The 27,933-nt window shown below is 45.1% G+C and overlaps 1 protein-coding gene across 1 annotated transcript in view; it reads left to right on the top strand.

Moving 5' to 3' along the window:
- OPN4 (opsin 4) overlaps positions 1–27,933 on the top strand; it is a 209,178-nt gene that overhangs the window by 42,406 nt on the left and 138,839 nt on the right. The window contains exon 2 of the mRNA XM_040435823.1: positions 1,029–1,171. Within this exon, the coding sequence (XP_040291757.1) occupies positions 1,029–1,171 (143 nt within the window). The remainder of the gene's footprint in view (positions 1–1,028; positions 1,172–27,933) is intronic.

Raw genomic sequence — 27,933 nt, 5'->3', positions numbered from 1 at the left:
CTTTCAGACCTTCTAAAACCTGTCACCGGTGTGACATCTGTATTAAAGAGGACCTTTCACCGATTCTTACCCTATGAACTAAGTATACATACATGTGGAGCGGCGCCCGGGGATCTCACTGCACTTACTATTATCCCCGGGCGCCGCTCCGTTCTCCTGCTATGTCCTCCGGTATCTCCGTTCCCTAAGTTATGGTAGGCGGAGTCTGCCCTAGCGCTGGCCAATCGCATTGCAGAGCTCACAGCCTGGGAGAAAATAACCTCCCAGGCTGTGAGCTCTGCTCTGCGATTGGCCAGCGCTAGGGCAGACTCCGCCTACCATAACTTAGGGACTGGTATCTCCGCCTACTATAACTTAGTGAGCGGAGATACCGGAGGGCATACCAGGAGAACGGAGCAGCGCCCGGGGATAATAGTAAGTGCAGTGAGATCCCCGGGCGCCGCTCTACATATCTGTATAGTTAGTTCATAGGGTAAGAATCGGTGAAAGGTCCTCTTTAAGAATGCTATTATTTTCCCTTATAACCATGTTATAAGGGAAAATAATAAAATCTACACAACACCGATCCCAAGCCCGAACTTCTGTGAAGAAGTCCGGGTTCGGGTTTGGGTACCAAACATGCCGATTTTTCTCACGCGCGTGCAAAATGCATTACAATGTTTTGCACTCACGCAAAAATTGTGCATTTTTCCGCGACGCACCCGCACCTTATCTGGGCCAAAACCATAACGCCCGTGTGAAAGAGGCCTTAGTATCTTGAGAAAGGCAGTTACAGATGTACTTTTAACCCTTTCATATTTGTTGTTTTTAGGTCTAATTCTTTTTTTTATGTTGAAAAATTAGCTGCTTAAAAAGTTTCTATTTTATGGAACTATGGACTGTTTCATGGCTCTGTTAGCTGCCTGTCACTAACGATTTATCCCCTTTTATGTATGCGTCCTATGTCTGTATGATTTCATCAAATATTTAACAATGAAAATTCTAATTCATTATATTATTGATAAAATGTCCTGTTCTGGCTTTATTAGGAACCCCCTAGAGAAGTTATACATCATGCCTACCCTACAGCTGATGTCCCAGATCATGTACATTATACCATCGGAGCTGTAATCCTGGCAGTAGGGATAACGGGGATGCTGGGTAACTTCCTAGTCATCTACGCTTTCTGCAGGTATTACTAGATTTATTTGTGCTGTTTTTTCATCTTTTACTAAATCGATGTGAATTTTGTTTATGTCCTTTGCAATGCTTTGTTGACTGCCTTTTATAAAAGCCGTTTCTCCCATAAATACTGTATACATATCTACACCCAATAGAGATACCTCAAACAAACATGAATGCTATGCCCGACCAACTGCAATCCACCACACCAAATTACAATACACAGCATATAATAAATCCAATGACTGTTTTATTTAATACATATTAGAAACATACATAGATAAAAAGTAGCATGTATACACAGGAAAGAAAAATAACCACAAAATAAGTCACATAAATATCCAGACTCCCTAATCAGTGATAATCATGTCAACATCCATTACACTTGTATGAAGATCGTGTGAGATCACACCATATATCAAATAAGGAAGACTCCAAGTGGAGGTCAAGTGATTAATAGATGAAAATGAGTATCACATGCGCACATTATAAACCAGTCTAAAGTGCCAAGTGCCATAAATAACATATAAACAGCAAGAAAGAGAACTGATTGTAATGAGTAATACCGACCAGAATGGTTCAAAACACAGAAGTGCGTTTCGTGTTTAGCTCCCTCAGGGGAACATATTTGAAAAGCGAAAGATGTAGGGAGGCTGAATGGAGCAAAGGTTTTTAAAGAGGTCCTGTCACTATACCTGACGTATATGTGTTGTTGTACATACTAGGATAACATTCTGCATTGTGCTGTCCCTGTTTTATCTCTACTAGAAATGTATGTATGAATAATTTTTTTCCAAATAAGGGTGTGTCCCTACGCCGTATGACACTGTCCAATAAGTGCTGGCAGTGGTCGCTACATAGGGACACCCCTCCCAGTTGTCAACTTATTTACACATTTCTAAGGGTACTTTCACACTAGAGTAAAAGTTTTCCAGTATTGAGTTCCGTCCTAGGGGCCTAATACCGGGAAAAAACTGATCAGTTTTATCCTAATGCATTCTGAATGGAGAGCATTCCGTTCAGTATGCATCAGGATGTCTTCAGTTCAGTCCCTCTTACGGTATTTGGCCAGAGAAAATACTGCAGCATGCTGCGGTATTTTCTTCATCCAAAATTTCGGAACATTATTTCGGCATTATTTTCCATTGAAATGCATTAATGCCAGATCCGGCACCAAGTGTTCCAGCAAAATGGACTCGGCTTTCTGGTCTGCGCATGCGCAGACCCTTAAAAATGCAAAAGATATACAAACCGGATTCCAAAAAAGTTGGGACACTAAACAAATTGTGAATAAAAACTGAATGCAATGATGTGGCGATGGCAAATGTCAATATTTTATTTGTAATAGAACGTAGATGACAGATCAAATGTTTAATCCGAGTAAATGTATCATTTTAAAGGAAAAATACGTTGATTCCAATTTTCACGGTGTCAACAAATCCCAAAAAAGTTGGGACAAATAGCAATAAGAGGCTGGAAATTTGAGCATAATGAAGAGCTGGAAGAACAATTAACACTAATTAGGTCAATTGGCAACATGATTGGGTATAAAAGAGCTTCTCAGAGTGGCAGTGTCTCTCAGAAGCCAAGATGGGTAGAGGATCACCAATTCCCACAATGTTGCACAGAAAGATAGTGGAGCAATATCAGAAAGGTGTTACCCAGCGAAAAATTGCAACGACTTTGCATCTATCATCATCAACTGTGCATAACATCATCCGAAGATTCAGAGAATCTGGAACAATCTCTGTGCGTAAGGGTAAAGGCCGTAAAACCATACTGGATGCCCGTGATCTCCGGGCCCTTAAACGACACTGCACCACAAACAGGAATGCTACTGTAAAGGAAATCACAGAATGGGCTCAGGAATACTTCCAGAAACCATTGTCAGTGAACACAATCCACCGTGCCATCCGCCGTTGCCAGCTGAAACTCTACAGTGCAAAGAAGAAGCCATTTCTAAGCAAGATCCACAAGCTCAGGCGTTTTCACTGGGCCAGGGATCATTTAAAATGCAGTGTGGCAAAATGGAAGACTGTTCTGTGGTCAGACGAGTCACGATTCGAAGTTCTTTTTGGAAATCTGGGACGCCATGTCATCCGGACCAAAGAGGACAAGGACAACCCAAGTTGTTATCAACGCTCAGTTCAGAAGCCTGCATCTCTGATGGTATGGGGTTGCATGAGTGTGTGTGGCATGGGCAGCTTGCATGTCTGGAAAGGCACCATCAATGCAGAAAAATATATTCAGGTTCTAGAACAACATATGCTCCCATCCAGACGTCATCTCTTTCAGGGAAGACCCTGCATTTTTCAACAAGATAATGCCAGACCACATTCTGCATCAATCACAGCATCATGGCTGCGTAGGAGAAGGATCCGGGTACTGAAATGGCCAGTCTGCAGTCCAGATCTTTCACCTATAGAGAACATTTGGCTCATCATAAAGAGGAAGGGGCAACAAAGAAGGCCCAAGACGATTGAACAGTACAGGCCTGTATTAGACAAGAATGGGAGAGCATTCCTATTTCTAAACTTGAGAAACTGGTCTCCTTGGTCCCCAGACGTCTGTTGAGTGTTGTAAGAAGAAGGGGAGATGCCACACAGTGGTGAAAATGGCCTTGTCCCAACTTTTTGGGGATTTGTTCACACCATGAAATTCTGATTCAACATATTTTTCCCTTAAAATGGTACATTTTCTCAGTTTAAACTTTTGTTCCGTGATTTATGTTCTATTCTGAATAAAATATTAGAAGTTGGCACCTCCACATCATTGCATTCAGTTTTTATTCACGATTTGTATAGTGTCCCAACTTTTTTGGAATCTGGTTTGTAAATACTGGATCAGTTGTTCCGAATTACACCGGAGAGACGGATCCGGTGTTTCAATGCATTTGTTAGACGGATCCGCATCCAGATCCGTCTACAAATGCTATCCGTTTGTACACGGATTTCTGGATCCGGCAGGCAGTTCTGCCGATGGAACTGCCTGCCGGATCTTCACAACGCAAGTGTGAAAGTGAAAGTACCCTTAGAGGAATAACATAGGAACAGTACAACGCAGAGTTATGAGAATAGACGCTTCAGATATTTTTATTACATGAGGAATACAAGAATTAGGAAAGGTGGCGGGTTCTTTTAAAGCACATAAATCAAATCAGACTTCTGCAACAATATGTGATAATAAACCCTATTCAATATATACTAGCCTTGAATGCATTCAGGAATGAGCAGTCAGCTCAGATTGTCTCCTGACCTTGTCCCAATTGTGGGTAATCTCTCAGTGAGAATGCAATCTAAACTCTATAGAAAGTTTACAATAAAGAGGAGCAAAATACAGTTCAATATAATCTTTTAAAAGCATATAGTGGAAGGATATACAAAATATTATATAGTGATGGAAAATGAATAAACTGCCCATGATATATTTTTTATTAGGAGATTGTTTGTAAATGCTTTGTTAGGGGATTAATTCTTGTTTAGAAAATTATTTAAGTAAAGTTATTGGTTTAAACATAAAATAATCCTCAGTGAAAGTATATGTGCAGATCATCTGTAGGTGTAAAAGGACCCTGAGCCTTGCGTTATTCTCTGCACAGACTGGTGGTCCTGGCAGAAAATTGCCCAAGTAAATACACTCATTCAGATGAATGGATCAACGTTTAGTCTGAGTGCTGTCAGTCTGGAGAGCACCTGGAAAGAACTATCGCTTATGTGAATGCAGCCTGCACACGGTTTTCAAAAGAGAAAATCCACACTTTTTTGCTCAAATTCCTGCTGTGTTATTTGCAAGTTTTGTTGCGGATTTGATGAGAATTTGCCGCAGTTCTTACCCGTTGCCAGGGGCGTTGCTAGGTTAAAGCATTAACCACTTCCCATCTGGGCCCTTTGCCCCCTTCCTGACCAGGCCAAATTTTGCAAAACTGACATATCTCACTTTATGTGGTAATAACTTTGGAACGCCTTTATTTATCCAAGTCATTCAGAGATTGTTTTCTCGTGACACATTGTACTTCATGATAGTCATAAATTTGAGTCAAAATATTTCACCTTTATTTATGAAAAAATCCCAAATTTACCCAAAAATTTGAAAAATTCGCAATTTTCTAAATTTCAATTTCTCTGCTTTTAAAACAGAAAGTGATACCTCATAAAATATTTATTACTTAACATTCCCCATATGTCTACTTTATGTTGGCATCATTTTGGAAATGTCATTTTATTTTTTTAGGACGTTAGAAGGCTTAGAAGTTTAGAAGCAATTCTTCAAATTTTTAAGAAAATTGCCAAAACCCACTTTTTAAGGACCAGTTCAGGTATGAAGTCACTTTGTGGGGCCTACATAGTGGATACCCCCATAAATGACCCCATTGTAGAAACTACACCCCTCAAGGTATTCAAAACCGATTTTACAAACTTTGTTAACCCTTTAGGCGTTCCACAAGAATTAAAGGAAAATGGAGATCAAATTTTAAAATTTCACTTTTTTGGCAGATTTTCCATTTTAATCAATTTTTTTCTTTAACACATCGATGGTTAACAGCCAAACAAAACTCAATATTTATTACCCAGATTCTGCGGTTTACAGAAACACTCCACATGTGGTCATAAACTGCTGTATGGGCACACGGCAGGGCGCAGAAGAAGAGGAACTCCATATGGTTTTTAGATGCCATGTCCCATTTGAAGCCCCCTGATGCACCCTTACAGTAGAAACTCCCAAGAAGTGACCCTATTTTGGAAACTAGGGGATAAGGTGCCAGTTTTATTAGTACTATTTTTGGGTACATATGATTTTTTGATCATTCATTATAACACTTTATGGGGCAAGGTGACCAAAAAATTGGTTGTTTTAGCACAGTTTCTATTTATTTATTTTTACAGCGTTCACCTGAGGGGTTCAGTCAAGTGACATTTTTATAGAGCAGATTGTTACAGACGTGGCGATACCTAATATGTATACTTTTTCTCATTTATTAAAGTTTTACACAATAATAGCATTTTTGAAACCAAAAAATTATGTTTTAATGTGTCCATGTTCTGAGAGCTATAGTTTTTTTTATTTTTTGAGAGATTTTCTTATGTAGGAGCTCATTTTTTGCGGGATGAGGTGACGGTTATATTGGTACCATTTTGTGGGACATACGCGTTTTTGATCACTTGGTGTTGCACCTTTTGTGATGCAAGGTGACAAAAATTGCTTGTTTTGACACAGTTTTTTTTTTTTTTTTTTTACGGTGTTCACCCGAGGGGTTAGGTCATGTGATATTTTTATAGAGCTGGTTTTTACGGACGCGGCAATACCTAATATGTATACTTTTTTTTATTTGTTTCACTTTAACACAATAATAGCATTTTTGAAACCAAAAAAATGATGTTTTAGTGTCTCCATGTTCTAAGAGCTATAGTTTTTTTATTTTTTGAGAGATTTTCTTATGTAGGGGCTCATTTTTTGCGGGATGAGGTGACGGTTTTATTGGTACTATTTTGTGGGAGATACGCATTTTTGATCACTTGGTGTTGCACCTTTTGTGATGCAAGGTGACAAAAATTGCTTGTTTTGACAGTTTTTTTTTTTTTTTTTTACAGTGTTCACCCGAGGGGTTAGGTCATGTGATATTTTTATAGAGCTGTTTTTTACGGACGCCGCAATACTAAATATGTCTATTTTATTTTATTTTTTTCTATTTTTATTTATTTTTTTATTCCTTACTTGGGATTTTTTTTTTTTTTACATGTGAAACTTTTTTTTATTTTATTTTTTCAACCCTTTATTTTATTTTTATTTTATTTTACACTTTTCGTCCCCCATAAGGTCATACAAGACCTCTGGGGGACATTTGCTTCACTTTTTCATTTTTTTTTCACTGTTGATTTCTCCTGTAACTGGGGCTGACATAGTAGCCCCAGTTCCAGGACAAATGCACCCCTAGAGAGGCTGTACAGCAGCAATCCAGCGCTGTACAGCCTCAGAGCAGGGCTGATCGAGGTCTCTGAGAGACCTCACACAGCCCCTGCATTCTCCGGTCACGGCGGTCACATGACCGCCGGGCCGGAACAGGAAGCGCACAGCGCTTCCTGCTCTGCAGACACAGCGCTCGGTGAGCGCTGTGTCTGCAGCGATCGTGAAGGCAGGGACACCTGGGAACTGTCCCTGCCTTGTGTTAGGGTTGCCCTGCTGTCACTGACAGCGGGCAACCCGATCAGCAGCTGCACGATTAGCGTGCAGCTGCTGTTTTTGAAAATACGTTTTAAAACGTGCATTAGGAGATAGACGTCCACCCATAGGACGTTTATATCCTATGGGCGGACGTGAAGCGGTTAAGGGCCTGGGCCCCTGATGTTTTGTCCCGGGCCCCGAATGTCCTTCCTGCCAGATATATACAACTGTATTGCTGTCCTCAGGACGGCAATACAATTGAATCTAATGCACTGGAAGAGCTGAAGGACCTGTGGTGACATCATAGGTCATGTGACCAGTAACACAGGCAGTGTTTGAGAAGGATCTGTGATGATGTCACCATCATGTGACCAGTGCAGGAGAGGACAGCAGTGAAGAGGAGAAGTCCTGGAGGAAGAAGCTGTGGTGATGTCTGCTACATGAGGAGAGGTAAGTGAACGGAGAGTCAATGCTGGGAGTTATGGTTATTTAACTGGGACTGTATGTTAGGGCTGAAGGGAAGGATGTTATTTACATGGAACTGTGTGTTGGAGGTGGCTGTAGGAGGGAGTGATGTTATTTACATGGGACTGTGTGTTGGAGGTGGCTGTAGGAGGGAGTTATGTTATTTACATGGGACTGTATGTTGACGGTGGCTGTAGGAGGGAGTGATGTTATTTAAATGACACTGTATGTTGACGGTGGCTTTAGGAGGGAGTGATGTTATTTACATGGGACTGTATGTTGGAGGGGGCTGGGGGAGTGAGTTATGTTATTTACATAGGACTGAATGTTGATGGTACCTGTAGGAGGGAGTGATGTTATTTACCTGGGACTGTATGTTAGAGCGGGCTTGGGGAGGGAGTGATGCTATTTACATGGGACTGTATGTTGATGGTGGCTCTAGGAGGGAGTTATGTTATTTTCATGGGACTGTATGTTGACGGTGGTTGTAGGAGGGAGTGATGTTATTTACATGGGACTGTATGTTGGAGGGGACTCGGGGAGTGAGTTATGTTATTTACATGGGACTGAATGTTGATGGTGGCTGTAGGAGGGAGTGATGTTATTTACATGGGACTGTATGTTGGAGGAGGCTTGAGGAGGGAGTGATGTTATTTACATGGGACTGCATGTTGATGGTGGCTGTAGGAGGGAGTTATGTTATTTACATGGGACTGTATGTTGGAGGGGGCTGGGGGAGGAAGTGATGTTATTTACATGGGACTAAATGTTGACAGGGTGATGTTATTTACATAGGACTGTATGTTGAAGGTGGCTGGTGGGGGAAATGATGTTATTTTCATGCGACTGAATGTTGAGGGGGTGATGTTTACATGGGATTGCATGTTGGAGGCGGCTGGGGAGGGGGTGATATTATTTACTTAGGCGTCTGGGGAGGAGGTGATGTTATTTAAATGGGACTGTATTTTGGAGGGGGCTGTAGATAGAGAGGGATGTTATTTACATGGGACTGTATATTGGAGGGGGCTGTAGAGCTGGTGCGATGTTATTTACATGGGACTCTATGGCAGAGGGAGGGAAATAATATTATCTACATGGGACTGTATGTTGGAGGGGCTGAAGGGAGGGGAGTGATGTTATTTGTATAGCACTGTATTTTGGAGGGGGCAGGAGAGATGGTGTGATGTTATTTAGATGGGACTGTATGGTGGAGGGAGGAATATAACAACAGGGGGCACTACAAATCCAGGGGACATTATAGGCGTTCTTATTACTACTGAGGGCGCTATAGGAGGGACTTATAGATCCACCGTATTTCTACTATGCGCACTATGGGGGGGCCTTATTACTACTGAGGGGTCTGTACAGAGCTTTTTTACTACTGGGGGAACAATAGGGGGCCTTATTTCTAGTGGTGGCTCTGTGAGAGTATTATTAATACTGGAGGGCTCTTCTACTAATGGGGGCATTCTTGGGGAGCATTATTACTAGAGGTGGGACGAATCCAATTTTTTTCGAATTCGAATCCGAATCCGAAAAGGTTCTCGAATATATCGAATCTTTCGAATCTCGAATCCTACAAATCCTGTACATAATTGTGTGAACGTACGGTGTAAGAAACAAAGTCAGACCGCGTCAGTTTGTCTGAACCTCCACCTCCCAGTCACGGTCGCACCCTATATGACCGCGATGACCCCTGCTCCTATCACTACAGAACATACAGGGTAATACAGCCACATACCTCTTACATCCAGCGACGTCTCTTGTAGATGTTCTCTTTCCTCATCTTCTCCTTTCAGACCTTCAGACCAGACCACCATTTTTCAGCCATTTTTCGTCTCTGCAGCTTGACAAAAAAAAAATCTTATTTTACTACTTTTCCATCATCCTCCCATCTTCTGGACAAATCATCCTAACACCCCCAATACTGTGCCACTGTGCTTCCCAATACTATACTGCAGAAACAGATAATACCCCTGATAATACTAGTACCACAGAGCCCCCCCATATAAAATACCCCTTCTTTGTGGCCTCAGTAGATGCCCCCATAGTGCCCCCCAATAATGTGCCAATAAGAAGTGGCCCCACAGTGCCACCCAATAATGTGCCAGTAAGTGTCCCCATAGATGCCCCCCTAATCATGTGCCAGTATCAAGTGCGGAGTGCCTCTCTCCTCCCCCCATGTGCCCGTATCATAGTGCCACCTCCCCCCATAATGTGCCCGTATCATAGTGCCACCTCCCCCCATAATGTGCCCGTATCATAGTGCCATCTCCCCCCATAATGTGCCCGTATCATAGTGCCTCCTCCCCCCATAATGTGCCCGTATCATAGTGCCTCCCCCCAATGTGCCAGTAGTATCATAGTGCCTCTCACCTCTCCCCCTGGCATTCACAGATCCCCCCATTCTATAACAGTGCCATCCACAGACCCCCCTACCCCATAACAGTGCCATCCACAGACCCCCCCCACCCCATAACAGTGCCTTCCACAGAGCACCCCACCCCATAACAGTCCCATCCACAGAGCCCCCCACCCCATAACAGTGCCATCCACAGAGCCCCCCACCCCATAACAGTGCCATCCACAGAGCCCCCCACCCCATAACAGTGTCATCCACAGAGCCCCCCACCCCATAACAGTGCCATCCACAGAGCCCCCCACCCCATAACAGTGCCATCCACAGACCCCCCCACCCCATAACAGTGCCATCCACAGACTCCCCCCCACCCCATAACAGTGTCATCCACAGACCCCCCCATTGCCGCTCCAGTAGTTATAAAATGTGTAATTCTGATTAATAATCATGCTGCCCCCTCTGTCTGTAGTATAACATTCAATGAATCTTACTTACAGGGCTACTGCTATCGTAACAGGCCGGCCGGGCAGACGAGCGGCAGCGTCACTGACTGACGTCACCTGCTTGCGCCGCCTGCTTCATTCATAAAGCAGGCGGCGCAAGCAGGTGACGTCAGTCAGTGATGCTGCCGCTCGTCTGCCCGGCCAGCCTGTTACGATAGCATGATTATTAATCAGAATTACACATTTTATAAATACTGGAGCGGAAGGGCCGGAGCACAGTGAACGCACCGGCCCCCAGCTCCGCCTCCCAGTCCCTCCCACCGGATTCGTCGGATTAGTTTCAGGAAAATTACGTCGGGATTCGAGTCCACGAATCCCACGAATCCAGCAAGATTCGAGGGATTCGTGGATTCGACGAATCCCCCGTCCCATCTCTAATTATTACTGTTGGGGGAACTCTAGGAGGCAGTATTACTAATGAGGGCATTCTAGAAGGGAATTACTATTGGTGGGACTATGAGGAGCACTATTACTATGGGACCACTATTATTTCTTCAGGCTAGTATTTGGGGATATTGGGGGCACAGCGAGCAGCAGGAAAACACTGTGGGGACTCCAGGTTGGGGATGATAACGGAAATGTGAGGAAGCTAAGATGTCTGTGTGTCACACTCTGCAGAGACGAGGCGCGGCTGAAAGAAGTTGTGTGGACCAAATGGAGAAGATGATGACAGAGAAGATCTACATCGGAGGAGACGTCACCTGGAGGACCTCGATGTGAGAGGTATGTGCTGCTGTATAGCAAGTACAGCAAAATGTGGTGTGTGGGGGGATGGGGGAGACTTAGAGAACTGGGCCATATTCATTGGGGCTTGGGCCCCGGATCTTTTGAGACCCTAGCAACGCCCCTGCCCCTTGCATTGCAATTGACATGCTGTGGATTTCTAAATCTGTTTTGCAGGTCAATTTCCACATGGAAAGAAAATGATAGTGGGCACAGAAGGCATACTGAATGCCCACCATGGTGTCATGGAGCATCAGTATAAGGGTTAATAGTAAATCATAAGTCTCTATTTTTCCCGCCTTTTGTGTTCTAATGAATGTTCATTTTACATTTTCTGAGGTGATTCTAATTCTGCATTTTGATTGGTACCTGGTTGCCTACCTGTTGCTGAGGTACCTGTTCTCTGCCTGTTCCTGATTGGTGATTGAGATTTCTGGGCGGGAAATTCGAATATTTAAGGAAGGTCGCATCAGGTCCGGAGCTTGTCCGCCGCGGAGCCTGGAAGAAGAGGACGTCGTCCCGCCCGCCCTCCCTTGTTTTTTAAAAAAAAAAAAAAAAAAGAAGTCGTGGTCTGATATTGAAGGGGGGTTAGTCACCCAGCTTTGCTGGGGGGACAATTGTGGATTTAATGAATTTTAAATGAGTATTTATTTATTGGTTATTTATTTATTTAATTATTATGGTGATTTTATTAGTAATATTATATTTATGTAACCCTTAATAAAAGACCACGGCCAATTTTCTACCACAATAATGTGTTGTGTTTATTTTAATCAGTTTAGAAGTTAAGTTTAGGTATTCTGTATAAATAATTGCTCATATGGCACCATGCAAAGTGTACATGAGATTTGTCTGATCACATACACTTTGCGTGTACTGTATTAGGCCTCATGTACACGACCGTGGCGTCAGTGTGCGTTGCGCAAAACGGACAAAAATAGGACAGGTTATATTTTTTTTGCGGACCACGGAACAGAGCAACGGATTTCTAAATCTGTTTTGCAGGTCAATTTCCACATGGAAAGAAAAAACAAAGTGTACATGAGATTTGTCTGATCATCACATATTTGTCTGATCACATCTTTTGCAGCCCCATTGAAGTGAATGGGTCCGCATCCGAGGCACAAAAACTGTGGCTCGGATGCGGACCAAAACGACGTTCGTGTGCACGAGGCCTTACTCTGCGTTTTTTCGACACAAAATATGTGCAGAAAAGCTATGTGTAGTCTGCAATGTGTGCTGGTACCCTGAGGATCTGTGCACATCTGTCTTGTGGTTTCTGTTTATAATGGACCTCACTGACTTACGATTCTTGGTTATGTCATGGTGTCCATTGTCTTGGTGACAAGAATAGTACTGTCTAAAATGGGGACATTAACCCCTTAGTGACCAGTCTGTTTTGGGCCTTACTGGCCAAGCGTTTGTCTTCCTTTTTTTATCGTCGCACTCCAAGAGCTATAACTTTAAAATTTTTCCGTCTATATAGCTTTATGAGGGCTTGTTTTTTGCGGGACAAGTTGTAGTTTTTAATGGCGCCATTTTGCAGTATATATAACTTTCTGATTAACTTTTATAAACTCTTTCTAGGAGGGAGATGGGAAAAAACAGCAATACTTCCACTGCGTTTTTATGTTATTAATTTTACGGCCTTCATTTTTTGGTATAAATAACATAATATCTTTATTCTCTGGGTCAGTACAATTACAGTCATACCAAATACATATGTGTTTTTTTTACTACTTTTTTTGCAATAAAACCTCCTTTTTTTAAAGAAAAAAAACCTTTTTGCATTAGCACTTCACAAAACCCATAACTTTTTTATTTTTATTTCTATGGAGTTGTGTGAGGGCTTTATTTTTGCAGGATGACTTGTAATTTTCATTGGTATCATTTTGGAGTAGATGTCGCTTTTTGATCGCTTGTTATTATTATTTTTTTGTGGCAAAAAAGAATAAATTAGCAATTCTGTCTTTAAAAAAAAACATTTTTACGGTGTTCACCATAGGGGATAATTTACGTGATATTTATGTATTCTGGGTCGTTACGGACATGGCAATATTAAACATATGGGGGAGATTTTATTTTATTTATTTATTTTCATTAAAAGCATTTTTTTCAATGGAAAAAAGCTTAATTTTTGTATGGGATTTTTTTATTGAATAAATGTGTTTTTTTTTAAACTTTTTTTTACAACTTAATAGTCCCACAAGGGGACTATAACAGACAACATTTTGATTGATTTTAAAATGCAATGCACTATCCCTACAGTGCATTGTACACTGCTCAAAAAAATAAAGGGAACACTTAAACAACACAATGTAACTCCAAGTCAATCACACTTCTGTGAAATCAAACTGTCCACTTAGGAAGCAACACTGAGTGACAATCAATTTCACATGCTGTTGTGCAAATGGGATAGACAACAGGTGGAAATTATAGGCAATTAGCAAGACACCCCCAATAAAGGAGTGGTTCTGAAGGTGGTGACCTGACCACTTCTCAGTTCCTATGCTTCCTGGCTGATGTTTTATTCACTTTTGAATGCTGGCGGTGCTTTCACTCTAGTGGTAGCATGAGACGGAGTCTACAACCCACACAAGTGGCTCAGGTAGTGCAGCTTATCCAGGATGGCACATCAATGCGAGCTGTGGCAAGAAGGTTTGCTGTGTCTGTCAGCGTAGTGTCCAGAGCATGGAGGCGCTACCAGAAGACAGGCCAGTACATCAGGAGACGTGGAGGAGGCCGTAGGAGGGCAACAACCCAGCAGCAGGACCGCTACCTCCGCCTTTTTGCAAGGAGGAACAGGAGGAGCACTGCCAGAGCCCTGCAAAATGACCTCCAGCAGGCCACAAATGTGCATGTGTCTGCTCAAACGGTCAGAAACAGACTCCATGAGGGTGATATGAGGGCCCGACGTCCACAGGTGGGGGTTGTGCTTACAGCCCAACACCGTGCAGGACGTTTGGCATTTGCCAGAAAACACCAAGATTGACAAATTCGCCACTGGCGCCCTGTGCTCTTCACAGATAAAAGCAGGTTCACACTGAGCACGTGACAGACGTGACAGAGTCTGGAGACGCCGTGGAGAACGTTCTGCTGCCTGCAACATCCTCCAACATGACCGGTTTGGCATTAGGTCAGTAATGGTGTGGGGTGGCATTTCTTTGGAGGGCTGCACAGCCCTCCATGTGCTCGCCAGAGGTAGCCTGACTGCCATTAGGTACCGAGATGAGATCCTCAGACCCCTTGTGAGACCATATGCTGGTGCGGTTGGCCCTGGGTTCCTCCTAATGCAAGACAATGCTAGACCTCATGTGGCTGGAGTGTGTCAGCAGTTCCTGCAAGACGAAGGCATTGATGTTATAGACTGGCCCGCCCGTTCCCCAAACCTGAATCCAATTGAGCACATCTGGGACATCACGTCTCGCTCTATCCACCAACGTCACGTTGCACCACAGACTGTCCAGGAGTTGGCAGATGCTTTAGTCCAGGTCTGGGAGGAGATCCCTCAGGAGACCGTCCGCCACCTCATCAGGAGCATGCACAGGCGTTGTAGGGAGGTCATACAGGCACGTGGAGGCCACACACACTACTGAGCCTCATTTTGACTTGTTTTAAGGACATTACATCAAAGTTGGATCAGCCTGTAGTGTGTTTTTCCACTTTAATTTTGAGGGTGACTCCAAATCAAGACCTCCATGGGTTAAAAAATTTGATTTCCATTATTTTCTTTTGTGTGATTTTGTTGTCAGCACATTCAACTATGTAAAGAACAAAGTATTTCAGAAGAATATTTAATTAATTCAGATCTAGGATGTGTTATTTTTGTGTTCCCTTTATTTTTTTGAGCAGTGTATTTTAATGTCAGTGCTATTCTCACATTGACTAATCAAGGCTGGTCTGGGGCCTACACGAGACCCCAGCCAGGCTTCACACACATCGGCACCCCGTGATCGCATTTGCGGGGTGCCAATGGGAGACAGAGGGAGTCCGCTCCCTCTGTCAGCACTTTACATGTGGCGGGCGCCATTGCCCATGGCATGTAAAGTGTTAAACAGCCCAGATCGGCACTCCTGCCGGTCCGGGCTGTTAGAGCAGGGCCGCAGCTCTCATGTGAGAGCCAGGTCCCTGCTCCCTGCTGAATGGGGGACAGCCTAAGGCCCCTTAGTGACCACCATAAAAAGGCATATGGATGGTCTCTAAGGGGTTAAAGAGGATGCTAGCTAAAAGTGAAGCAGTTGTCTTAATGGGATAACCCCCTTTAACAATATCATCTATCAACAGAATAACTTATAATCACTGGGGAGCCAACTAATGGACCACTACTGATCATCAGAATGGGGGTCCTTGAGTTCTCTGTATGAAATGAACTGTGGTACGAATGCGTGACAATGGCTCTGTTCACTTCTCTGGAAATGAAGGAGACAGACCACATAGAGTACTGTACTCGGCAGTCTCCTAGAGGGTGCATGGAGCGGTGTTTATGCATGCGTGCTACCAATCTATCACACAGGCTGCTCGGGAAACCCAGTTTTTGTGATTGGTGGTGTTCCCACAGGTTGGACCTTCAGAGTAATACGTTCATTTATCTCGCAAACTGGAGATACATTTTTATTATAGAAAAGCCCCATAAAGGTCTCTTGCACACAAACGTATTTTATTTCCGTTTCCATTCTATTTTTGCGGTTTCTGCTTGCGGTCCTTATGCAGAACCATTCATTTAAATGGTTTCGCAAAAAAAACGGAATGTACTCCGTGTGCATTCCGTTTCTGTATTTCTGTATATCCGTTCCGCTAAAAGATAGAACTTGTCCTATTATTGTAGGACAAGGATAGTACTGTTCTATTAGGAGCCAGCTGTTCCGTTCCTGCGGACCGCAAAATACATAAAGTTGTGTGCAAGAGGCCTCACAATATTACATGTAATGCATTCCATTTTTTTAAATTGTGATGCTCATTGTATTATGGCCGTTGTCTTAGATGAGCTTTAAATATATGGAAATGGTCATACGCCTGAAAGCAGTAGAACTTCAACAAAGCACACTATTCACTCTTGAGCAGAGCTGGTAAAATTTTAGGTCAGTCCAAATATATTAAAATCTTAATTACACAGTCAGTTTTCTGCATGCAGTTTTGGATGCCAAAATCATGAGTGATTTAAAAAAAAGAGAAGTAGAAGTCCTTTACACTTCCTCTCTTTTATGAATGATCCTCACCTGATTTTGGCTTCCAAAACTGCATGCAGAAACATAACCATGTAGCCTTACCATTACAGCTCTACTTCAGGCTCATGCACACGAACGTGCCGTTTTTTGCGGTCCGCAAATTGTGGATCCGCAAAAAATGGATGCCGCCCATGTGCCTTCCGCAATTTGCGGAACGGAACAGGAGGCTCATTATAGAATTGCCTATTCTTGTCCGCAAAACGGACAAGAATAGGACATGCCTCATAGTTTTTGTGGGGCCATGGAACGGAGCAACGGATGCGGACAGCACACAGAGTGGTTCCATATACGGACCGTATACGGAATCAAAATACGGCCCGTATACGGAACGCAAAAAATGTTTGTGTGCACGAGCCCTTCAGTCCCGAATCTCAGTCCAACTCTGTTTCAGAAGGCAACTCCCTCCATCACCATGGAGTAAGGCTTCATACACACAACCGTATTTTTGGTCCATGTCTGATCCACATTTTTTGCAGATCACACACAGTCTCATTTATTTCTATGGGTATGCAAAAAAACTACATCCATGTGCTGTCCGCATCCGTGCGGCTGAGCCACAATTAATAGAAAGTAACCTTTCTTGTACGTTTTTTATAGTGGGTCTTGCGAAACTTGCAGGGTGCATACAGACCGGCTCCATATTTTGCGGATCGGCGATTTTCAGACTGCATAACTGATACGGTTGAGTGGAGGAGGCATAATTGGAAGTAGCTGGACTTGTTGCACTTAGGCCCCTTTCACACGAGCGAGTTTTTCATGCGGATGCGTTGCGGGAGGTGAACGCATTACATCCGCACGGAATCCAGACCCATTCATTTCTATGGGGCTGTTCACATGAGCGGTGATTTTCACGCATCACTTGTGCGTTGCGTGAAAATCGCAGCATGCTCTATTTTCTGCGTTTTTCACGCAACGCAGGCCCCATAGAAGTGAATGGGGTTGTGTGAAAATCGAAAGCATCCGCAAGCAAGTGCGGATGCGATGCGATTTTCACGCATGGTTGCTAGGTGACAGTCTATTCACTGTATTATTTTCCCTTATAACATGGTAAAACAGCGCTGGAGGGGTTAAAAAAAAAAATAATCATTTAACTCACCTTAATCCACTTGATCGCGATGTCGGCATCTCCTTCTGTCCCCTTTACTGAATACGACCTGTGGTGAGCATTAATTATATGTCAAGGACCTTTGATGACGTCACTCCGGTCATCACATGATACGTCACATGATCTTTTACCATGGTTATGGATCATGTGATGACCGGAATGACGTCACCACAGGTCCTGTTGCTGCACAGAGATCAGATGAAGCCAGAAGGAGATGCCGGGCCGCGAACAAGTGGACTAAGGTGAGTTAAAAATTTTTTTAATTATTTTTAACCCCTCCAGCGATGTTTTACTATGCATTCTGTATTCAGAATGCTATTATTTTCCCTTATAACCATGTTATAAGGGAAAATAATACTATTTACAGAACACCGATCCCAAGCCCGAACATCTGTGAAGAAGTTCGGGTTTGGGTACCAAACCCGCGCGATTTTTATTACGCGAGTGCAAAACACATTACAATGTTTTGCACTCGCGCAGAAAAATCGCGGGTGTTCCCGCAACGCACCCGCACATTTTCCCGCAACGTCTGTGTGAAAGAGGCCTTAGTCTTTAAGATGAACCTTGTGGTCCCACACAGCCTGCACCTCCAAATGCAATAGCTATCCTTCTTTGTTCTAAAGTTTTCAAGATAGCAGAAACATACTGTAGTGCAGCACAGGCAGTGATTGCATTCCAGTAAAACTTATTTTATTAAATTCACAAAGGGGAAACTCAAATTTGCAGGTAACACATATAAAATTCCATGTGGCATGCCGAGTAGTCAGCCCAACCTTTGGTATCGCCTCTCTCCATCTTCAATCCACAGCCTGTCCGTTTATGCTAAGGGTTTTACCTGTGGCTTTCACTCTTTGCAATACAATTGTATTTGCTGAGGCAGTTAATGGCCAGATGCATTGTGGAAGTGGGCCTGCTACATGTGGCTATGCCCTAAAAGTGGCCATACACATTTGATAAAATGAGATAAAAATAGGTGTATAGTTAAACAATTGTAAGAAAGATCATTTGGTGAACAGTCGTTTTACAGTCCCAGTCACACACATTTTACTCAATATTGGCCTTTAGATGAAACTTGCTATACATGTCAAATAAGACCAGGACAAAGATTTTTTGTGAATGAACAAAAAATTGCTTTGGTTGAAATCGTCCATTTTGATGGACTATAGACTAGCATGTATGGCTACTAGAGTTGAGCGGACACCTGGATTTTCGGGTTCGGCAGGTTCGGCCGAACTTGAAAAAAAGTTTGGGTTCGGGACCCGAACTTGACCCCAAACCCGAACACCATTGAAGTCAATGGGGACCCGAACTTTTGGGCACTAAAATGGCTCTAAAGTAGTCCTGGAAAAGGCTAGAGGGCTGCAAAAGGCATCAAAATGTGCTTAAGAGCATGGCAAGTGCTCTGCAAACAAATGTGGATAGGGAAATGACTTAAAATAACATAAAATACTGAAAAATAAAAAATAACAATCTGGATCTAGGAGTAGGAGGTTGAGGAGGATGGGTGGATGTGGCAGTGTAGGTTGACGTGGCGGTGTAGGTGGAAGCAGCAGTGAAGGAGGAATAGGTAGCCAACACTGATTTGTGTTATTTTTTATTTTTAAATTGGGGTATCCCCAAAACATTCACACTATACACTGGCTGCAGGGCAGGTCAGCACCTCCAAGGCTGACAAAGCTTTTCCACATTTTGGCCATGCTAACCCTGCCTTCTCAGGTGCTGGCGGTGCCCCAGCTGCGTTGGCGACCTCTTCCTCCTCCTCAGCCTTCGCCTTGTGTTTCCACTGTGCCCACGCTGTCAGGTGGGAATGCGATCAGCAGCGTGCGCTTGTAGTCGCGCATCTTCCGATCAGTAACAGATGTTTTCACTAAATTTAGTTCCCTGTCAGCAATGCAGAGCAGGGGTTCATTCACGGCAAAAGGGGGTTCCTCTCACCCAGCAATAGAACAGAGGATTTTGAGAGATTTAGGCCCCTGTCACCCAGGCACAGCAGGGGTTCATTCACGGCAAAAGGGGGTTCTTGTCACCCAGCAATAGAACAGAGGATTTTGAGAGATTTAGGCCCCTGTCACCCAGGCACAGCAGGGGTTCATTCACGGCAAAAGGGGGTTCTTGTGACCCAGCAATACAACAGAGGATTTTGAGAGATTTAGGCCCCTGTCACACAGGCACAGCAGGGGTTCATTCATGGTAAAAGTGGGTTCATGTCACCTAGCAATAGAACAGAGGATTTTGAGAGATTTAGGCCCATGTCACCAAGGCACCGCAGGGGTTCATTCACGGCAAAAGGGGGTTCATGTCACCCAGCAAAAGAACAGAGGATTTTGAGAGATTTAGGCCCCTGTCACCCAGGCACAGCAGGGATTTGTATACGCCAAAAATGGTAAAATGTCACCCGACAATTGAAAATAAGATTTTTTTTCAATTTAGGGCACTAAAATTGGCACTTTTTTGCATTAAAATGGCTCTAAAATAGTCCTTGAAAAGGCTAGAGGGATGTAAAAGGCAGTAAAATGTGCTTAAGAGCATGGCAACTGCTCTGCAAACAAATGTGGATAGGGAAATAACTTAAAATGAAATAAAATAACTAAAAATTACAAATTATTAACCTGCAACTCAGAGAAGGAGGTGGATATGGAGTTGGAGGTTGAGGAGGCGGTGAATGTGGTGTTGCAGGTGGAGGCAGCAATGGAGGAGGAGGAGGAGGTAGCCAACAATGTTTTTTTAATTTTTTATTGGGGTAGGTAGCCCCCAAAATATTGTGACTAATAAAAAAAAAGAAAACAAAGAATCATTGCACTTGACTTGAGTACAAGAATGTATGTTTGATGGTGGTATAAATGTCTATTCTGCACAAGGTACAGACAAGTCTTGTGGGATCCAAGCCTGGTTCATTTTAATGAACGGAGCTTGTCCACGTTGGCTGTAGACAGGCGGCTGCGTCTGTCTGTAATGACGCCTCCTGCCCTGCTAAATACACGTTCAGAGAGTACACTGGCTGCCGGGCAGGCCAGCACCTCCAAGGCATACAGGGCAAGCTCTGGCCATATGGACAATTTGGAGACCCAGAAGTTGAATGGGGCAGAACCATCAGTCAGTACGTGTAGGCGTGTGCACAGGTACTGTTCCACCATGTTGTTCAAATGTTGCCTCCTGCTAACACACTCCATATCAGCAGTTGGGGCCGGTTGTTGCGCGAGGTGACAAAGCTTTTCCACATGTCGGCCATGCTAACCCCGCCTTCTGAGGTGCTGGCGCTGACACAGCTGCGTTGGCGACCTTTTCCTCCTCACCTGCCTTCGCCTTGTGCTTCCACTTGTCCCCCGGTGTCAGTCGGGAATGCTCTCAGGAGCGCATTTACCAGCGTGCGCCTGTAGTCGCGGAATTAAGGATGGCACATTGTCTTTGTAATGGGGATCCAGCAGGGTGGCCACCCAGTAGTCAGCACACGTTAAAATGTGGGCAACTCTGCAGTCTTTGCGAAAGCACTGCAGCATGTAGTCGGTCATGTGTGCCAGGCTGCCCAGAGGTAAGGACAAGCTGTCCTCTGGGAGGCGTATCGTCTGCTTCCTCCGTATCCCCCCAGCCACGCACCAGTGATGGGCCTGAGCTGCGTTGGATACCACCCTGCTGTGAACATGCTTCATCCCCATCCTCCTCATCCTCCTCCTCCTCCTCGTCCTCCAGTAGTGGGCCCTTGCTGGCCAAATTTGTACCTGGCCTCTGCTGTAGCAAAAATCCTCTTTCTGAGCCACTTCTAAAAGACTGGCCTGAAAGTGTTAGAGATGACCGCTCTTCCTCCTCCTCGTCCTGGGCCACATCCTCTTCCATCATCGCCCTAAGTGTTTTCTCAAAGAGACATAGAAGTGGTATTGTAACGCTGATAACGGCGTCATCGCCACTGGCCTGTCATGGCTGAGGATGGGGAAGACCCTCAGCCGTGCGATGATGGAAGATGGTGGTGGCTGCTTGGCCAGGAGCACAGAATTAGGGAGCAGGTCACCTCCTAGCGCATCCCTAATCTGACCCTGACTCCTAGCTGCATGAGCCGACCTTGAAGGTAGGAGGGCTCATGCTCGGAACCTCGGATCCCTTGTAACCCTCCGCAGATCCCTAAAGCTAGGAGCATGGTAAGACGACCTGTTCCTCCTAGACACGGAGGAACAGGAGTCTCACAGGCCAGGCTACAATAAAGGGGAACATATACAACTCATGGCAGTGGCAGGTAAATGCCATAAGCACAACACCCACCTGCCACAGACACAAAGCCTGGAACCCATGCGCAAGTGCTGCTGTCCTAACACAGAAACTGACACAACACACATCACACAGGAACCCAGGACCATAAGCTGCAATAAGAAACATACAACAGACACATCTTCATCACATCAAACTAGATTTATGACCACAAGGGTGGCTCTCAGTGGCAGATGGTATAAACCAGGAGGGTGCCTCCAGCTTACAAACAAGGCTGGAGTACCTCTCAGCTTCAGGTCTCCACTGAGGCTTTATAGCCCAAGTAGCCACACCCACACAAACACACCCAGTGTTCACACACACAGAAGGGAATTAACCCTTCTCACACCAGGGAATGGAAGACAACCACTTAAAGGAGAAAGTGTCCAAATGAACATCACACTGCAGCTGTTACCGCAGGCAACAACATGCGTGGCAACCATGTCCTGGGAATCAGCCTGAAGGCCAGGACACTGCCACCACATGTACACCATACCAAACGTTGCCACGGGCAGCCACAGTGAAGGGAAGTGTCACAGTGCACACCTACATAAACCTCGTGCACACCAGACATACAAAGTGCATAACATACACACACACACAACCAGGAGTTACCGCATGCACTTGACAGCAAGCTGCCCAGCAACAGCTCAGGCTGCTATACTGCCAAGTACAACCATGTTACCAGCGGCAACCACACATGAGGCAACATACCAGCAGCCCTCACCATGTGGTTGACAATAAAACCAAACCGCAGGCAACTGCATGCGGATCCTGAGTCACAACCATGGTCATGGTCGTGACATGGCCATGTTGGTGGAGTACTCGAAACAGCGCAACAGGGCACACAGGTCTCCCATGGATGCCCAGTCATTGGTGGTGAAGTGGTGCTGTTCCACAGTGCGACTCACCCGTGGGTGCTGCAGCTGAAACTCCACTATGGCATGCTGCTGCTCGCACAGTCTCTCCAGCATGTGCAAGGTGGAGTTCCACCTGGTGGGCACGTCGCATATGAGGCGGTGAGCGGGAAGGCCGAAGTTACGCTGTAGCGCAGACAGCCGAGCGGCGGCAGGATGAGAACGCCGGAAGCGCGCACAGACGGCCCGCACTTTATGCAGCAGCTCTGACATGTCGGGGTAGTTGTGAATGAATTTCTGCACCACCAAATTCAGCACATGCGCCAGGCAAGGAATGTGCGTCAAACCGGCTAGTCCCAGAGCTGCAACGAGATTTCGCTCATTATCGCACACCACCAGGCCGGGCTTGAGGCCCACTGGCAGCAACCACTCGTCGGTCTGTTGTTCTATACCCCGCCACAACTCCTGCGCAGCCAAACACATCAGTTTCAGAATGGCCTGCTGATGTTTACACCTGGCTGTGCTGAAGTTGGTGGTAAAGGTCTGTCGCTGACCGGATGAGGAGGTGTTAGAAGAGGAGGAGGAAGCCGAGTAGGAAGAGGAGGCAACAGGAGGCAAAGAATGATGCCCTGCGATCCTTGGTGGCAGAAGGACATGCGCCAAACAGCTCTGCGTCTGGGGCCCAGCCGCCACTACATTTACCCAGTGTGCAGTTAGGGAGATGTAGCGTCCCTGGCCATGCTTACTGGTCCACGTATCTGTGGTTAGGTGGACCTTGCCATAGATGGCGTTGCACAGTGCACACTTGATTTTATCCGATACTTGGTTGTGCAGGGAGGGCACGGCTCTCCTGGAGAAGTAGTGGCGGCTGGGAACGACGTACTGTGGGACAGCAAGTGACATGAGCTGTTTGAAGCTGTCCGTGTCCACCAGTCCGAATGACAGCATTTCAAAGGCCAGCAGTTTAGAATTGCTGGCATTCAGGGCCAGGGATCGAGGGTGGCTAGGTGTGAATTTACACTTTCTCTCAAAGGTTTGTGAGATGGAGAGCTGAACGCTTCCGTGTGACATGGTGGAGATGCTTGGTGACGGAGGTGGTGTTGTTGGTGGCACATCCTCTGTTTGCTGGGCAGCAGGTGCCAACGTTCCTCCAGAGGCGGAGGAAGAGGCCGAGGCAGCAGCAGAAGAGGGAGCAGGAGGAGCCTGAGCCCTTTCTTGGTTTTGAAGGTGCTTACACCACTGCAGCCCGTGTCTCGCATGTAGATGCCTGGTCATGCAGGTTGTGCTAAGGTTCAGAACGTTAACGCCTCGCTTCAGGCTCTGATGGCACAGCGTGCAAACCACTCGGGTCTTGTCGTCTGCACATTGTGTGAAAAAGTGCCATGCCAGGGAACTCCTTGAAGCTGCCTTTGGTGTGCTCGGTCCCTGTTGACGGTGGCCAGTAGCAGGCGAACTGTTTTGGCAACGGCTGCTCTGCTTTTGCACCCAGCTCCCGCTTTTGCTACGCAGTTGGCTTGGTCTCACCACTGCCTCTTCCTCCGAACTCTGAAAGTCAGTGGCACGACCTTCATTCCATGTGGGGTCTAGGACCTCATCGTCCCCTGCATCGTCTTCCACCCAGTCTTCCTCCCTGACCTCCTTTTCGGTATGCACACTGCAGAAAGACGCAGCAGTTGGCACCTGTGTTTCGTCATCATCAGAGACGTGCTGAGGTGGTATTCCCATGTCCTCATCAGGTAACATAAGTGGTTGTGCGTCAGTGCATTCTATGTCTTCCACCCCTGGGGAATGGCTAGGTGGATGCCCTTGGGAAACCCTGCCAGCAGAGTCTTCAAACAGCATAAGAGACTGCTGCATGACTTGAGGCTCAGACAGGTTCCCCGATATGCACGGGGGTGATGTGACAGACTAATGGGCATGGGTTTCAGGTGCCTCCTGTGCGCTTTCTGCAGAAGACTGGGTGGGAGATAATCTGAACGTGCTGGATCCACTGTCGGCCACCCAATTGACTAGCGCCTGTACTTGCTTAGGTCTTACCATCCTTAGAACGGCATTGGACCCGACCAAATATCGCTGTAGATTCTGGTGGCTACTGGGACCTGAGGTAGTAGGTTCAGTAGGACGTGTAGCTGTGGCAGAACGGCCACGTCCTCTCCCTGCACCAGAGGCTCCACCAACACCACGACCATGACCGCATCCCTTATTAGATGTTTGCCTCATAGTTAGCATTCACAAAGCAAAGTAAAAAGTGGCTAAGTATGTTAAAAATAATTAACTGCCAATATAAACCCTGATGTAGGGTATTGCACTCTATATATTTTTTTTAACTCTATATGACAGAGGTATTTGTGGCCTAAATGTGACACTCACTTATGCACGTCTTATCCCAGATGTGCAGTATATCAGAGCCTTTTTTCACCCCAGTAACCAAAAAGCCGTATTTCTGTCCTAAATGTGACAGTCACTTATGCTTGTCTAAGGGGTCTTTCACACTTGCGTTGTTTTGTTCCGGCATAGAGTTCCGTCGTAGGGGCTCTATGCCGGAAGAATCCTGATCAGGATTATCCCCATGCATTCTGAATGGAGAGAAATCCGTTCAGGATGCATCAGGATGTCTTCAGTTCCGGACCGGAACGTTTTTTGGCCGGAGAAAATACCGCTTTTTGCTCCTGCCAAAAATCCTGAACACTTGCCGCAAGGCCGGATCCGGAATTAATGTCCATTGAAAGGCATTAATCCGGATCCGGCCTTAAGCTAAACGTCGTTTCGGCGCATTACCGGATCCGACTTTTAGCTTTTTCTGAATGGTTACCATGGCTGCCGGGACGCTAAAGTCCTGTTTGCCATGGTAAAGTGTAGTGGGAAGCGGGGGAGCAGTATACTTACCGTCCGTGCGGCTCCCGGGGCGCTTCAGAGAGACGTCAGGGCGCCCCACGCGCATGGATGACGTGATCGCATGGATCACGTCATCCATGCGCATGGGGCGCTCTGACGTCATTCTGGAGGGCCCCGGGAGCCGCACGGACTGTGAGTATACTGCTCCCCCGCTCCCCACTACTACTATGGCAACTAGGACTTTAATAGTGTCCTGGCTGCCATAGTAACACTGAACGCATTTTGAAGACGGATCCGTCTTCAAATGCTTTCAGTTCACTTGCGTTGTTACGGATCCGGCGGGCACCTCCGGCAAATGGAGTACACGACGGATCCGGACAACGCAAGTGTGAAAGAGGCTTTATCCCAGATGTGCAGTATATTAGAGGGTTTTTTCACCCTAGTAACCAAAAAGCCGTATTTCTGGCCTAAATGTGACAGTCACTTATGCACGTCTAATCCTAAATGCGCAGTATATCAGAGGCTTTTTTCACCCCAGTAACCCAAAAGCCGTATTTCTGGCCTAAATGTGACAGTCACTTATGCACGTGTAATCCCAGATGTGCAGTATATCAGAGGCTTTTTTCACCCCAGTATGCCAAAGCCGTATTTATGGCCTAAATGTGACAGTCACTTATGCACGTGTAATCCCAGATGTGCAATATATTAGAGGCTTTTTTCACCCCAGTAACCAAAAAGCCGTATTTATTGCCTAAATGTGACAGTCACTTATGCTTGTCTAATCCCAGATGTGCAGTATATTAGAGGGTTTTTTCACCCTAACCAAAAAGCTGTATTTCTGTCCTAAATGTGACAGTCACTTATGCTTGTCTAATCCCAGATGTGCAGTATATTAGAGGGTTTTTTCACCCTAACCAAAAAGCTGTATTTCTGTCCTAAATGTGACAGTCACTTATGCACGTGTAATCCCAGATGTGCAGTATATCAGAGGCTTTTTTCACCCCAGTATGCCAAAGCCGTATTTATTGCCTAAATGTGACAGTCACTTATGCACGTGTAATCCCAGATGTGCAGTATATGAGAGGCTTTTTTCTCCCCAGTATGCCAAAGCCGTATTTATGGCCTAAATGTGACGGTCACTTATGCACGTGTAATCCCAGATGTGCAGTATATTAGAGGGTTTTTTCACCCTAACCAAAAAGCTGTATTTCTGTCCTAAATGTGACAGTCACTTATCCACGTGTAATCCCAGATGTGCAGTATATTAGAGGTTTTTTTCACCCTAACCAAAAAGCTGTATTTCTGTCCTAAATGGGACAGTGACTTATGATTGTCTAATCCCAGATGTGCAGTATATTAGAGGGTTTTTTCACCCTAACCAAAAAGCTGTATTTCTGTCCTAAATGTGACATTCACTTATGCACGTGTAATCCCAGATGTGCAGTATATTAGAGGTTTTTTTCACCCTAACCAAAAAGCTGTATTTCTGTCCTAAATGTGACATTCACTTATGCACGTGTAATCCCAGATGTGCAGTATATTAGAGGTTTTTTTCACCCTAACCAAAAAGCTGTATTTCTGTCCTAAATGTGACAGTCACTTATGCTTGTCTAATCCCAGATGTGCAGTATATCAGAGGCTTTTTTCACCCTAGTATGCCAAAGCTGTTTTTCTGGACTTGCAGATAGCCTGTGCTGGTGCACTATCGTTGCATAAAATGGCTGCCAATCATGTATTGATATTGACTAACTGAAGAAAAAAAAAATCGTTTTCAGCAGTAGTTGGCTCAGGGCAGGCTTAAAAAAATTGTGCACTGCACCCACAAAACACTTTTTCTGTAGATTGCTGAGTACATAAACCAGTTCTTGATAAGATTGCTCCCTGATCTCTCCCTCACAGCAGCTGCAGCCTCTCCCTACACTAATCCGAGCAGAGTGACGGGCGGCGCTACGTGACTCCAGCTTAAATAGAGGCTGTGTCACATGCTGCAGTTGGCCAATCACAGCCATGCCAATAGTAGGCATGGCTGTGATGGCCTTTTGGGGCAAGTAGTATGACGCTTGTTGATTAGCTGCTGTGCAGCCTTTCAAAAAGCGCCAAGAAAGCGCCGAACACCGAACCCGAACCCAAACTTTTCCATAAATGCCGAAAAACCTAAAGTTCGGTACGAACCTGAACTTTACAGTTCGGGTTCGCTCAACTCTAATGGCTACCTTAAGGAATAACTAAGGGTCATATTCTAAGCTGTGCAGTATTTCCAAATAACAAAACTGCATTGCAGAACAATTCCAGTACAATTCCTGGA

Source organism: Bufo bufo, chromosome 6 (genome assembly GCF_905171765.1).
Source record: "Bufo bufo chromosome 6, aBufBuf1.1, whole genome shotgun sequence".
Taxonomy (NCBI): domain Eukaryota; kingdom Metazoa; phylum Chordata; class Amphibia; order Anura; family Bufonidae; genus Bufo; species Bufo bufo.
The sequence above is the reverse complement of the archived record's forward strand: the minus strand, read 5'-3'. Positions and strand labels throughout refer to the sequence as shown.